Genomic DNA, 16,018 nt, shown 5'->3' on the forward strand with positions numbered 1-16,018 from the left:
TCCTTACATTTCTGATCTAGCTCTGAAATATCACAACTAAGTCATCCGCATATGCGAGACTGCTTATTTTGTGTACACATATCTTAATCTCACCCAGCCAGTCTATTGTTTTCAACATATGATCCATAAATAATTTGAACAACAGTGGAGACAGGTTGCAGCCTTGTCTTACCCCTGAAACTACTCTGAACCATGAACTCAATTTACCGTCAACTCTAACTGCTGCCTGACTATCCATGTAAAGACCTTTAATTGCTTGCAAAAGTTTGCCTCCTATTCCATAATCTCGTAGAACAGATAATAACTTCCTCCTAGGAACCCGGTCATATGCCTTTTCTAGATCTATAAAGCATAGATACAATTCCCTGTTCCACTCATAACACTTCTCCATTATTTGCCGTAAGCTAAAGATCTGGTCCTGACAACCTCTAAGAGGCCTAAACCCACACTGATTTTCATCCAATTGGTCCTCAACTAATACTCGCACTTTCCTTTCAACAATACCTGAGAAGATTTTACCCACAACGCTGATTAAAGAGATACCTCTGTAGTTGTTACAATCTTTTCTGTTTCCATGTTTAAAGATTGGTGTGATTACTGCTTTTGTCCAGTCTGATGGAACGTGTCCCAACTCCCAGGCCATTTCAATTATCCTGTGTAGCCATTTAAGACCTGACATTCCACTGTATTTGATGAGTTCCGCCTTAATTTCATCGACCCCAGCCGCTTTATTGCACTGCAATCTATTGACCATTTTTACCACTTCCTCAAATGTGATCCTATTTCCATCATCATTCCTATCCCATTCTACCTCGAAATCTGAAACATTACTGATTGCATTTTCACCTACATTGAGCAACTCTTCAAAATATTCCCTCCTTCTGCCCAAGGCATCCACAGGATTCACCAGCAGTTTTCCTGACCTGTCCAAAATACTTGTCATTTCCTTCTTACCTCCCTTTCGAAGACTGCTAATTACACTCCAGAATGGTTTTCCAGCAGCTTGATCCATAGTCTCCAACCTGTTTCCAAAGTCTTCCCACGATTTCTTTTTGGATGCTGCAATTATTACAAGAAAATGTATATTATGAAAAAATGTACTGTCACCCGTGATAAGTGTATTTGTATACACCCTGTGTGAGAACAAGCCAAAAAGTTTTCAATGTGGCAGAGCAGTACCACAATGGCACCTGCACATATGTGTTTGTCTATTAACGATGAGTTGCCTCAACAGTGGGTTGGCCATAAATAGCATAGGGATCTCGCATTTCACTGTCGGCCTGCAAGGATGCCTGACCTCACTGTAAATAAAACTTTTTATGATTCCCTGTAGAGATAGCAGTGGAAGCAGCAATTCCAGACATTGAGAGATGCCCACAAAAATACAGGACAAGTTTGTCTGTCATTTGGAGGCACGTCGAGCGACTGATGGAATGCACTTTGAACCTTTATGAAATATAAAGGAAAACCTTGATTTTAAATGTAATCGTAAAAAGCAGCCTGTGGTTGTACATAATCTGATCAAAAGTATCCAGACATCTAGTAGTGAACATTGATATGGGGTACATCTACATCTACATGGTTACTCTTTATTCACAATAAAGTGCCTGGCAGAGGGTTCAGCGAACCACGTTCAAGCTGTCTCTCTACCGATCCACTTTTGAACGGGGCGCGGGAAAAACAAATACGTACATTTTTCTGTGTGAGCCCTGATTTCTCTTATTTTATCATGATGATCATTTCTCCCTTTGTTGGTGGGTACCAACAGAATGTTTCCGCAATCAGAGGAGAAGACATTTCACGAGAAGATCCTGTCGTAACAAAAAAGCCTTTGTTTTAATGATTGACATTCTAATTCAAGTATCCTGTCTGTGGCACTAACTCCCCTATTTTGCAATAATACAAAACGAGCTGCCCTTCTTTGTACTTTTTCGATGTCATCCATCAGTCCCACATGATGAGGATCCCACACTGCACAGCAATACTCCCGAGTAGGGCGGACACGCGTGGTGTAAGCAGTCTCTTTAGTAGACCTGTTGCACCCTCTAAGTGTTCTGCCAATGAATTGCAGTCTTTGCTTTGCTGTACCCAGAACATTATCTATGTGATTGTTCCAATTTAGGGTATTTGTAATTGTAATCCCTAAGTATTTAGTTGAAAAACAAAGATGCTGTGACTTACCAAACGAGAAAGCGCTGGTAGATAGAACAAAGTAAGAGCATATGGACTATCAGACCAATTGTGTGATTGGATTGAGGAGTTCCTAGATAACAGGACGCAGCATGTTATTCTCAATGGAGAGAAGTCTTCCGAAGTAAGAGTAATTTCAGGTGTGCCGCAGGGGAGTGTCATAGGACCGTTGCTGTTCACAATATACATAAATGACCTGGTGGATGACATCGGAAGTTCACTGAGGCTTTTTGCAGATGATGCTGTGGTGTATCGAGAGGTTGTAACAATGGAAAATTGTACTGAAATGCAGGAGGATCTGCAGCGAATTGACGCATGGTGCAGGGAATGGCAACTGAATCTCAATGTAGACAAGTGTAATGTGCTGCGGATACACAGAAAGATAGATCCTTTATCATTTAGCTACAAAATAGCAGGTCAGCAACTGGAAGCAGTTAATACCATAAATTATCTGGGAGTACGCATTAGGAGTGATTTAAAATGGAATGATCATATAATGTTGATTGTCGGTAAAGCAGATGCCAGACTGAGATTCATTGGAAGAATCCTAAGGAAATGCAATCCGAAAACAAAGGAAGTAGGTTACAGTACGCTTGTTCGCCCACTGCTTGAATACTGCTCAGCAGTGTGGGATCCGTACCAGATAGGGTTGATACAAGACATAAAGAAGATCCAACGGAGAGCAGCGCGCTTCGTTACAGGATCATTTAGTAATCGCGAAAGTGTTACGGAGATGATAGATAAACTCCAGTGGAAGACTCTGCAGGAGAGACGCTCAGTAGCTCGGTACGGGCTTTTGTCAAAGTTTCGAGAACATACCTTCACCGAAGAGTCAAGCAGTATATTGCTCCCTCCTACGTATATCTCGCGAAGAGACCATGAGGATAAAATCAGAGAGATTAGAGCCCACACAGAGGCATACCGACAATCCTTCTTTCCACGAACAATACGAGACTGGAATAGAAGGGAGAACCGATAGAGGTACTGAAGGTACCCTCCGCCACACACCGTCAGGTGGCTTGCGGAGTATGGATGTAGATGTAGATGTAGATAAAACACACACACAAATTTCAAGCTTTTGCAACCCACGGTTGCTTTCTTGTTTGGTAAGTCACAGCACCTATTTTTTTAGTGTATTTTTCCCATGTGAAATGTTTCTTTCTATTATATAAGTGTTTAGTTGAATTTACAGTCTTCATATTTGTGTGACTTATCGCATAATCGAAATTTAGCGGATTTCTTTTAGTACTCATGTGAATAACTTTACACTTTTCTTTATTCAGGGTCAATTGCCACTTTTCGCACCATACAGATATCTAAATCATTTTGCTATTTGTTTTGGTCATCTGACGACTATTGAAGATGGTAAATGACAGCATCATCTGCAAACAATCTTAAGACGGCTACTCAGATTGCCCCCTATGTCGTTAATATAGATCAGGAACAATAGAGGGCCTATAACACTTCCTTGGGGAACGTTGTATATTACTTCTGTTTTACTTGTTGACTTTCCATCTATTACTACGAACTGTGACCTTTCTGATCAGAAATAACGAATCCAGCCCCACAACTGAGGCAATACTCCGTAGGCACGCAGTTTGGTTGGAAGACGCTTGTGAGGAACGGTGTCTGAAACCTTCTGGAAATCTAAAAATATGGACTCAATTTGACATCCCCTGTCGATAGCTCTCATTACTTCATGAGTATATAGAGCTAGTTGTGTTTCACAAGATCTATATTTTCTGAAACCATGTTGACTATGTGTCAATAAATTGTTTTCTTCAAGGCACTTCATAATGTTCGAATACAGTATTTGTTCCAAAACCCTACTGCAAATTGACGTTAGTGATATGGACCTGTAATTCAGCGGATTACTCCTACTTCCCTTTTTGGGTATTGGTGTGACAAATTTTCAGTCTTCAGGTACAGATCTTTCTGTGAGCGAGTGGTTGTATATAATTGCTAAATATGGAGCTATTGTATCGGCATACTTTGAAAGGAACCTGACCTGTATACAATGTGGACCGGAGGCCTCCCCTTTATTAAGTGATTTAAGCTGCTTTGCTACACCGAGGATATCTATTTCTACGTTTCTCACCTTGGCAGTTGTTCTCGATTGGAATTCAGTAATATTTACTTCGTCTCCTTTGGTGAAGTAGTTTGGGAAAACCGTCTTTAGTAGCTCTGCTTTAGTGGCACTGTCATCAGTGACTTCGCCGTCGTTATCGTGCAGTGAAGGCATCAGTTGCATTGGTGTTCTTTATGTACGACCAGAATCTCTTTGGGTTTTCTGCCAGATTTTGAGACGGAGTTTCATTGTGGAAATTATTAAAAGCATCTCGCATTGAAGTACACACTATATTTCACCTTTCACTTTTGTGACAGCTCGAACTGTGCTGGGAACACTTTCAGTGAGGTGTCTCAGTGTCTGTGGAGGAATGGCTGTCCATTCTTACTCAAGTGGCGAAATCAGAGAAGGCAGTGTTGCTGGAATGATGTTCCAACTTATCCCAAAGTTGTTCCACTGGGTGAAGGTTGGGACTCTGGCCAGGCCATACCATTTTGATAGTGTTACTGTACCTCGCAGATACTACTTCAGGACAAGATGCATTGTCTGCTGATACAAACGGCCTAATGTACACAGTTGGCAGTCTCTAAAATTTTCTCATATCCTTCCACATTTAGCGTTTTCTGATGCACGATAAGGGGACCACTCCCTAAACGTGATAAACATGCCCTCCTCCTCCATACTTCAGTATTGGCACTACACGCTATGGCAGGTAACACTCTAGAGGTTTTTGCAAAACCCAAACTGCAGGGTATAGCGTGTTCATCAATACAAATCACTCGTTTTCATTCATCTGCCGGCATCGCTCGTTGCACCACCTGGAGCGTTGTTCGGCATTGACTCCAGCAATGTGTGCTTTATGAGAAGGTGTTTGACCATATTACCACATTCTTCTTAAATCCCAACATGCAGTCATTGTACTACCTGGACTACTGGTAGCACTTCGTGTTACGACCAGACAAAACCGCAATCGTCCAGACATAACGGCAGGGTCTCCGATTGCTCTAAGACACCCTGGGCGGTTGCAAAACCTTGCTCAGAGGGTCGCAATAGCAGTAGTAAAAAAGACTTGTCCATTTTATGTTCACACAGAGCGAAGCGCGGAGATAGTAAGCACGTCCGTACTTTCTCATTCTGAAACATCCCCTAGGCTGTGACTAAGCCATGTTTCCGCAATATCCTTTCTTTCAGGAGTGCTAGTTCTGCAAGGTTCGCAGGAGAGCTTCTGTAAAGTTTGGAAGGTAGCAGATGAGGTACTGGCAGAAGTAAAGCTGTGAGGACGGGGCGTGAGTCGTGCTTGGGTAGCTCAGTTGGTAGAGCACTTGCCCGCGAAAGGGAAAGGTCCCGAGTTCGAGTCGCGGTCTGGCACACAGTTTTAATCTGCCAGGAAGTTTCACATCCGTACTTGCTGACATACTTGGACAACTGACTGTGGTGACCGAAAATGTGCTGACCCCCTTCTCACCCCCACGCCTCTACCGCGGCAAAGAATATATCTCTGCCCGCAGAGTACTGTGACCTCTTGTCACTTTGCACTTGATTTCTCGATCAGCATAGTAGTGATAGAAAGGAAATAAAATACGTTGCCTTTGAAATTGCAGACACACTTTTATTATGGTTCCAGGGGTTGCCAGAATATTTTTACTTGAAAAGGGGTAGTGTATTCAAAAAGATTGAAAAACACTGCTCTGAGAGACAGCACATCGGAGCTACAACACATGAAATATTAGTTTACTTAATTGCATGAATGACAAAAAGGTTTACAATCCTTTCCGACAGCAGTTCTTGATAATGTACTACTGTCATTGACTATTAAAGCATTGCGTGATGCACTAATTGTCAAACTGTTCTCTTGAAGTACAATGTTAGCACTTACAGAAATACATTTCCTTCTGAGACTTGAATAACACATTAGTCCTACTCGATGGTGACTACTTCAGCTGTGATCGAGAATATAGAGCTTCCATGCTCAGCCCTGTATTGGCCTCCGTGCGAGGGTGCAGCTGTGCTGAGAGAGATGGCCTTCTTTAGCCTTTCCCATTCGTCATTGCGGATTGCAGTGAGATATCAATGTTTGTGGCATCCGTGTACGCAACTGTGGTGAGGCACTGTGATCTTTGGTGGACAGTACCGCAATTTGGAACTAGTGAGTGGTTTCTTCTGCTGATTTCGTGTGATTATTTTTTACAACCGCCCTCCACAATGCTAGTGTGTCCCTGCCCACGAGTACACGATGTCCGTCTGGTATTGATTTATCTGTGGTTGTTCTTGCACATTTCCACATCGCGACCACAGTATAGTGTGTGCAAAATCCCGTGGCTGCTAGATGTGCAGAGGGCAGGACACGCGTAGGGAGAGTGGTAGTGGTGGAGTTTACGGACAGGCGCTGTAGGAGAAATGCCTGGTGCTAGTGGGGAACTGCTGTTCTAAACTGAAGCCTAAGCTCACAGTTTCTGTAAATACTAAGTGGGCCACATCCACACCCACACTTGCACAGTGGCCATTCAAACAGATATAATGTCTCCTCTGCTTTGCTTAGTATCTAAAAAGAATTTCTCTGAAAATGCAGCGTTTATTTTTGCCTGCCTTGTTAGCCATTTGTAACTTCATGAGAAACATCAGGAGTGGCTAATGTTGAATAAAATGTACACATTTCTGTGCTTGCCACGTTAAAATTTGCTTATTTTGCCAAAACAACAGTGGAGTTTACACTGTCTCACCTCATTAACATGTTGTGCAGACGTAGTTGCAAAAGAATTCTGAAAACGTGGTTTATTAAGTAAGAAACTGACAAAATGTTAGGTCAGTAACTTACAAAAAAGCACATTCTCGGTGCAAAATAAACACTTAATGTCTTCACTTATGTTGCTCCAAAACCCATAGCATTTCTCATTTCGACAGCTATTGATGGCCCTCAAAAATTGCATACTTTCATTGAAAATGTCTGTAGTTAGTGCAATAACATGGTAGATAATGAAGTTTTGCATAATAACTGTACAGTAAAATACTCTCCTCTTTGCGTGCTATTATTTTCCAAAATCTCGTTTCTGTATCTCGCATCAATTATGAAATATGAGGAATGTTGTGCATATTTCACTCTGGCTTTATCACTGAGGTGGCGTGATTGCAAATGAGTGTGCTACCTCCGATCAATCTTCTCGAGATTGGTGACAGAGACCTCTAGTCAGGTCTAAAGAAAAATCTAGTATGTTAGCTAAATTTCATACACAGCAACATACGAGGGCCTTCTCTCTCTCTCTCTCTCTCTCTCTCTCTCTCTCTCTCTCTCTCTCTCTCTCTCTCTTCCATCAATCTTCGATAGGCTGTAAATAAAAGACATGTTCATAAAAAACAATTATTTTATTACGAAAAGATTGAGACATTTATTGTACCTGTAGACAAACTCTGCAATACCCTCTTCAAAAACTGTTGGCACCAACAAATGAGCTTTGACGTTGTTTTGAAGATCTTCGTTCATTTGAAAGTGTGCCCTCCTAGCCAAGTCTGCAGTTCAGGGAAAAGGTAAAAGTGACTGGGGTCAGGACTGTACGGCAGATAATCGAAAATGTCCGATTGAAATTGTTCGAGGAGCTGTTGGGTTGTGCCAGCAGCGTGTGGACGAGCGTTGTCACGGATCAGCACAATTCCTGAAGTCTGTATTCCTCTTAGTTTGTTTTGAATGGCTCTATGCAAATGTCGTAAAGTTTCACAATAAGCGGTTGCATTGATAGTGGTTCTAGGCTGTGTAAACTCTACAAGCAATACACCTTTTTGGTCCGAAAACACGGTAGCCATATAACCTTTCTGTTGTTGAATGTTTGTTCAAATTTTGTTTGTTTGTTTGTTTGTTTGGTGAATGTGGATGCATCCATTGTTGTGATTGTCATTTTGTTTCCGTTGTGTCGTATTGGATCCGAGTTTCATCTCCAGTAACAATTGATTTCAAAAAGTTCTCTCCTTCGTCGTGATAACGGTCAAGGAGATTCAAAGCTGACGCCATTCAGTGACTCTTGTGGGCGTCTGTCAACATTTTTGGAACCCGACGAGAACAAAGCTTTTTGTAGCCTAAATGTTCAGCAACGATAGAGTTTACGAGAGATCCTGAAACTTCTAGAATTTCCATAGACAAAGCAGTTATGGTGACCCTACAATTTTCTCTAACCGTTCTGTCAACTCGTTCGACAGGGTCGGCTGTAACGACAGACTTGCGTCCTCGGCCCGCTTTATCGTGCACGTCATTTTGGCTATCTTTAAACTTTAGGCGCCATTCATGCACAACACCATCAGTCACGAAGTTATCACCGTACACTAGGCTCATTCTCCATTGAATTTCTGCTGCACTGTTCCCTTATGCTTGCAGGAACCGAATTACACTTTGTAATTCACACTGGTGGTAGTGACAATGACGACAGCCGTGTTTATGTGGCTGTAGTGCAATGCAGACTGATGCGTTGAGGTCGGCAGTGGCGGAGTGTGTAGTGCGAGAGTTGCGGAGTAGCCGACAGTGCACGTCCACTTTCTGCTGCTCGCGTAGCTTCTATACTAAGTGATGGCAGGTTGAAAAAGAAACGGCCCTCATATTGTGTAATATACGTAAAACGTAAAACCGTAGTGACCTCTATTTTTCATTACAGACTTTTCAAATTACTTCCATGTATCACAATAAGTATGACCATTAACGAAATGATGGGCACGCCATTATGAACCTGATGTATAAAGCTAAAAGTAAAGCAAAAACAAACTTTTTTATGGAATACTTTCTGTGAAATCTTTTGAGACAGATAGTAGAGCATGCGTCTTGATTCTGTCATTGCCGACTGGTGCAAAGGTTTCACACACTGTTGGCCTCCCCTTTCCAAACAAACGAATGAACTCTCCCAGCACTTTGGATGAAAACTGATCACTGTGCATCGGCTGCCATATTCTAGGTGACATGTAGTGACTAGTCAACAATCGTAATTGCCAACGAATTCCACTGTTACTTCTTCTCAAGTGATAACATGGTACTCCCCCCCCCCCCCCCCTTGCGGTCATGTATGTGGGAGTTGCTTGTGTGTGTGTGTGTGTGTGTGTGTGTGTGTGTGTGTGTGTGTGTGTGTGTGTGTGTGCGCGCGCGCGCGCTACCAGCAATGAAGGCCTTGTTGGCCAAACGCTCATTTTCTCACAATCTTTTTGTTGTGCCTATCTATGACTCAGCATCTCCACTGTATGGTGAGTAGTAACTATCCTTTTCATAATGTTGTTAAGTAGTAATAGTATTTTTTCATATTTTTAAGTTGAATGTGGCATGATATATGGCATTTTAAATAGAACACTGCATGGCAGTATAAAAACAAATGACATTTTTAGCATTCACCCCTCAAAATGGCTGACTGCTAAAGGGTTAAAAAAAAAAGAAGTAGTATACTCCGTAAAATTTACTCTTAGTCTTCTGCATAAAGACAACCTCAGAAATCAGGACTTTTGAACATACCCTGCAAAGTTTCTGAAATGATCATTGGGCCGTGCTGCAGATCCATCCGTTACCATAGCTAGTTTTTCGTCCCTTCATATTTGTCGGCTTTGCCAACTTGCAACCAAACCGTGATATTTTAACAGAACCTGGACCTCTGGCTACACTACAGGTCAGTTCAGCACCACAGCCAGTTTTCCCCCGGTCACATTTTTTGGCTTTGACAGCTTGCAAACATGCTATAACATTGGAATATGAAACATATCCCAATAAATCCTGTCATATTCCAAGAAAGATACGAGAAATACGACCAAAGACTAGTAACCAGCTTTGTAATCAATAATAGACATCTTAATAATATTCAGTCTCGTGCAGTCTGTGTCGAAAATCAGTTCGTGTCTTCTGCCGAAACAACTCACTAGGTCCAGCAATTTCCATTGACTGCTGTATACTATCACCTATTGGTTACGACTGATGGAAATGAATTGCCAACCGTAGTGTGCAGCAGGAGATCTGCTGACACTGTAAGTACATTTAAGCCAATGATGAAATTAATTCATTGTAGGCAAACTCTATCTATTTGGAAGGCAACTAGGTATACGGAACTTTCCTCGCTACAGTTACTTACCAGCACATTCCGCCAATGAAACGTAGGGTTGTTCTAAAAGTGTTCCAGTTTTGGTATATAAAAACGTAAGCTTTATTTTTTTCAAAACACATTAACAAAATACACAAATGTCACACCTTCCTAGTTCAAGTTTCGAAAATGATGTCAGGCATGTGACCACCTCTACTGCTCTGGTATGCAAGAACTCTGTCTGTGAAATCTGCTATGAGTACCTGGCAAGATTGCTCTTGCATTTTGCTAACAACTTATTGATTTTCCTGCTTTAACTCGTGGAAGTTTCAGGTTTTATTGACATAGACCCAATGATTTAAGACATGTGTAAGGAAAATAAAAATCTTAAGGGGTTAAGTTACATGATCTTGGCCGCCTTTGTTGATCACTATTACGTGAAATGAAGTAGTCCAGAAACTACTCCTAGAGTAATTCAGTTGTTTCACAGGAAATGTGACAAATGGCATCATTGCGCTGAAACCACAACTTTTGGTGGACCATTCCATTGAAATGAGGCCACAAAAACCCTTGTCATTGCACAGCATCAGTTTCCATTAACTCTCACAGCTTTTTCTGCCTCATTTTTTAAAAATAAAGGTGGGATGGAGATGTTTCTGTCATGCCAACCACCCCTTGCTGTTGATGATTTTCCCTCTCTTGAATTGTGCGTGGTTAATGTAACCTCTAGATATAGCAGTTCTGTTCATTCACAAATTCATTTAAATGGAAATCCATCTCGTCGCTAGAAATGATGATCCTCACAATACCATAGCCTCCTCAGAAAACAGTCAAGTTGCCTTTTCTTACTATTGGCTTCCTTCATCTTGTTCATAATTTACTTCTGTAAAGGTTGTAATGGATATCATACTATAAAACTTGTCGAACTGAAGAATAAGAATATCGTATGCCCAATTCTTGGGAACAGCAAAGAATGGATTCACTGGATTAATGTCTCCACTGTCACAAAACACTGCAATGTTTTGCACGAATTCAACAGAACGAGGATGCCAAGAAGCCTTTAACATTCACTGTTGAAGTAGTTTCATCGATCTTTACTGTACATCTGCGAACTGTTAATTCATTCGGTGCTTCGTTGCACCCTAGAATCGTGCAGTGACATCTCACAGTCGCTGGACAATTTTCTCCATTCTAAAAAGTGTTTTCACAATTAGCGTACACTGCTCAATAGTACACTACTCCACAATTGGCCACAAAATTAAGAAATGAGAGAAATTCAGATTGAAGCAACAATTTCAATCTTTATGGAAACCGAAATGGCGTACAATGTTGTGCTCAGCAAAAGTATACTACGCAATTTAAAACTGGAACACTTTTAAAGCGTCCTTTACCTAAATTTCGTATCAGTTGCACATTCCAGCTAAAGTTTATCAACAGTGTCAGAATTTCTTCGAGCTTTGGGAACAGTGATATTTTCTAAACAAGGTTCCTTTGCTCTGAAAATTTCTCAGCCAATGATAAATAATGCAAAACTGACCCAGAAAATAAGTACCATTTTCGCATATCTCCCACGCATCTGACTGCACGTGGTCACACGTGAGTAGTTACATCCTAACTCAAGAACAAAGCAGTGTAGTCATTTTATTTCATTAAATTAATGTCTTAAGTCATTGTTTGTTGGTAATCATGTTTAAAACAATTGATCAGCCTGTGACCTTTGAAGTGAGAGATGTTATCAAGTTTCCTATTGCAAGAAATGTTCGAGCTAATGAGGTTATTGTCAGATAATTGAAACTTACTGAGAGAACGTGATGATTGAAGGTATGGTGCAAACATGGTTTCAGATGTTTAATGAAGGAAGGCAAAATGTCCACACAACGAGGAAAGTAGTGAATGCCTGTCATTGATCACTAAAGAATTTATGCTCTGAATCAATGAACAAATTTGTTCCAACAGGTGAGTAATGATTTCTGATTTTCAATGCATTTTCAAAACATTTCATGATCTCCATTACATGAAATTGCAACTGAATGCTTGGCAGTACAAAAAGTTGTGAGCACGGTGTGTACTGAAAACACAAATTGACGTTCAAAAACGGAAATGCATGGAGCAGCCGTGGAGTTACTGCAGTGTTATGCAACAGAAGAAATTGATTTTTTGAAAAAAATTTTCACATGCAATGAGAGATGCTTTTATTTTGAGACACTTGAATCGAAAAGACAACCATTGGAATGGCAGCACACTAGTTCGTCGAAACCCGAGCGAGCAAAGCCACCTTATTCTTAAGAGAATCGTGTACACTGTGATTCGGGACTCCCGGCGAATTTTGTTAGTGGATTGGTTGGAACGAGGCACAACACCAATCAGCACTACAATTTACTATGAGACATTGAACGAATTATGGTGCATGATACAGAACAATAGATGTGGACTACTGACTTATATTGTGATTCAACACGACAGTGAGTGAGAGACCACATGCTGCAGGTGTAACAGCAGCAATGCTTTGATTCATTTCACTAGGAAAAATGTTGTTACTCTACTTACAGTCTGGACATCTCACTTTTATTTTTTTCTGACTTCAAGAAATTTGTTGTTGGTCAGCAGTTTGCAAGTGACGAGGAGATCAAGGTAAATGTCCAAAACTGGTTCAGTCTCTGTTGCTCCACCGTGGATATGGTACAGTGGCCAGTCAGATAAAAGGTGTACAACTTTGCTTCTGCTGTTTGCCAGTAGGTGGCGACAACAGTAAGTAGCGATTGAAAGAAGCAGATCACAGATATCAGGCGGTTAGCTTGGAACTCGGTCAACATAACATCATTCAAACATTAGTCGATTTGTGTTTGCATCATAAAGTTGTTCTCAATTGAAAATGTCACTTTATGGGCCCAATTCTCATCATTTGTGGGAGGTGTTACTGTTTTGTTTCAATATGAAGAAAACAGTGGCTGAGCCTCATAGAATGCTATCAAGTACGTATGGTAAGGATGCTATTAGTGGAAGAATGTGTCGTGAGTGGTTTCAACACTTCAAGAACGGTGATTTTAACGTCGTTGATCAGCGCGTAGTGGTGGAAGAAAGAATGTTTATGAAGCTGCAGAATCGGAGACATTGCCAAGTGAAGACTTGCATCAAACTCAAGAAGAATTGGCAGGATTAGTAGGAGTGACACAGCAAGCCATTTCAAAACATCTCAAGGCTATGGGCATGATTCAGAAAGAAGGAGATTGGGAAACCTAGAGACGTTGAACGGCGTTTGTGTGTTTGTGAACAGTTGCTTCAGAGGCAAAAATGGAAAGGATTCCTACATTGCATTGTGACCGGGAATGAAAAATGGGTTCCATTACGATAACCCTAAATGCCAAAAATTGTGGGGATATCCTGGCCATGCTACCACGTCGACGGCCAAACCGAATATTCACGGCTCCAAGATCGTGCTCTGCGTTTGGTGGGACCAGCTCGATGTCGTGTACTGTGAGGTGTTAAAACCAAGTGAAACAATCGCAGGTGCTCATTATCGAATGCAATTAATGCATTTGGGCAGAGAATTTAAAGACAAACGGCTGCAATACAGCGAGAGGCACAGTAAAGTGATTTTGCAGCATGACAGCGCTCGATCCCACATTGCAAAAGAGGTCAATTCGTACTTGGAAACGTTAAAATGGGAAGTCCTACCCCAACCGCCGTATTCTCCAGACATTGCTCCCACTGACTATCACCTGTTTAGATCAATGCTGCATGGCCTGGCTGACCAACACTTACGATTTCATGCACAAGTCACAAATTGGATCGATTCGTGGATTGCTTCAAAAGACGAACAATTTTTTCGATACAGGATTCGTACACTGCCCGAAATATGGGAGAAAGTAGTGGACAGTGATGGAAAATACTTTGAATGATACATGTGTAACCAATTTGTTTCATTAAAGCCTCAAATATTGGGAAAAACGGCGGAAGCAAAGTTGTACACCTTGTATTTACCAAAGAAAAATCACAAAACAGCCATATGTTTTCAGAAGTTGTTATTCTGGGTATTGATGGTTCAAATTATGCGTACATCGATTTATCCAATTCTCTGTATGTGGAGTGCATAGGGACCTGAAGATGGCACTAATGAGACGCTGAAACTGGTTGTCTACATAAAACACCTACATCTGGAAACATAAAACTGTTTGGTGATTTTCTAAAAACTGTTTCACGTCGCAAGTGGCCAAATTCTACAAAGTGGGTACGTTACTATTAGTGCTGAGATATGACTTGTGCCTTAATTCTCTTGGTGAACATGTCAAAAGAAGTTTAAGGTGTGTAGATTTTTCTGTAATAAAATGCAAATAAAAACAAATTGCTGATATTTTTTAACAGCTGAACACTACTTACTTTTTGGAAAAAATAACCTGGGAAGACATTTTGGTATTTAAGAGGTAGTTGTTTTCCAAAAGTGAATTGTGAAAAAGATAAATAATAGCACTTATTTTCTGTAGGAGTGGTAGCAGAGCAAGTGTTAAGACTCTCTAAACGGCTTTGTTTCAAGTTACACGTGCATACTGAGACGTACTGTTGACAGAGCACTGGACGCTGCTGCAGTACCACGGAGGGGACAGCTACGTGCCCAACGCGAGCTGCGCCAACGGCGCTTCGGGAAGCCGCAGTACTTCGCTCGTCATTGTGTGCGACACTCAGGTGAGGCTGCTTGCGAGCCCCCGTCCTGGATCCCACTACCAGAGAAACAGCTTTTCTGCACTCACTACGGCATATCAACTATCTCAGTACGGCATCTGTTCAGAAAATAACTGAACATTTTGAATTACACATAAATGGAAATTTATAGTGACATGGAGTTGGCAGGACTACCTTACACATTACTTCCTTTGTAATCGTGGTTTTCAAGTGTTGGTATGTTGCTCACTTTTTGTGATATTGTTATTTGAGTACAATGTGTTTAAGTGTTAGTGGTGATTTTTGATATGTACAATTTTCTGGAGCAATGATGCTACAAAAAATTTTGTGTGGAACTGGGTAAAACTATATAGAAATGTTTCAACTTTTGAAACAAGTTTATGGAAATGATGCAAATATAGTCAACAGTCAGTTGGAGATCAGCCTCGGCCGGGAAGGTCGTCCACTTCAACTTATGACTCACGTATTTAGGAAAACAATAATATGATGCACACAGGTTATCGATTTACCATTTTGCGATGATTATGTTAAAAATCTGCTAAAAGAGGCCAAAATTGTGATGACACAACTCGTGACTTTTGCACCCCGACAATGCGCAATATGTCTGCATGCTCAAGTCTGTCAGTTTGGTGCTAAAAATCAAGTGACAGTCCTCCCACCGCCTCCTTACTCACAAGACGTGGCTCCTTGTGATTTCTTCTCATTCCTGAAATTAAAATCTATGCTGAAAGGATGCCATGTTCAGAGTATTGATGACATCAAAGCAAATTTGTCACAGACATTAAAGGCGCCCTTGAATTAAGTTATTCAGGACTGCCTGCAGAATGGAAAAAGTGGTGGGAAAGGTCTGGGAACAGGGTAAGCGTGCAGAACCTAAAATTAATAATAGATTTAAAAATAATGAAGTTTGGTTATTTTCTGAACAGACTTGTATATACAACAAACTATTCCAAAAAAATTTAGGAGTAAAGGAGACAACTCACTGAATAGTGTAAAGGTGTGTCAAAAAGTAATGCCTCTGAATTTTCTGTATGAAAACTCAAACTTTATTAAT

The 16,018-nt window shown here is 41.0% G+C and overlaps 1 protein-coding gene across 1 annotated transcript in view; it reads left to right on the forward strand.

Moving 5' to 3' along the window:
- The window catches only part of LOC126108781 (cation-dependent mannose-6-phosphate receptor-like), a 124,289-nt gene that overhangs the window by 55,961 nt on the left and 52,310 nt on the right, over positions 1 to 16,018 (forward strand). The window contains exon 4 of the mRNA XM_049914132.1: positions 14,852 to 14,967. Coding sequence (XP_049770089.1) covers positions 14,852 to 14,967 — 116 coding nt within the window. The remainder of the gene's footprint in view (positions 1 to 14,851; positions 14,968 to 16,018) is intronic.

This window comes from Schistocerca cancellata, chromosome 11 (genome assembly GCF_023864275.1).
Source record: "Schistocerca cancellata isolate TAMUIC-IGC-003103 chromosome 11, iqSchCanc2.1, whole genome shotgun sequence".
NCBI classification, from domain to species: Eukaryota; Metazoa; Arthropoda; class Insecta; order Orthoptera; family Acrididae; genus Schistocerca; species Schistocerca cancellata.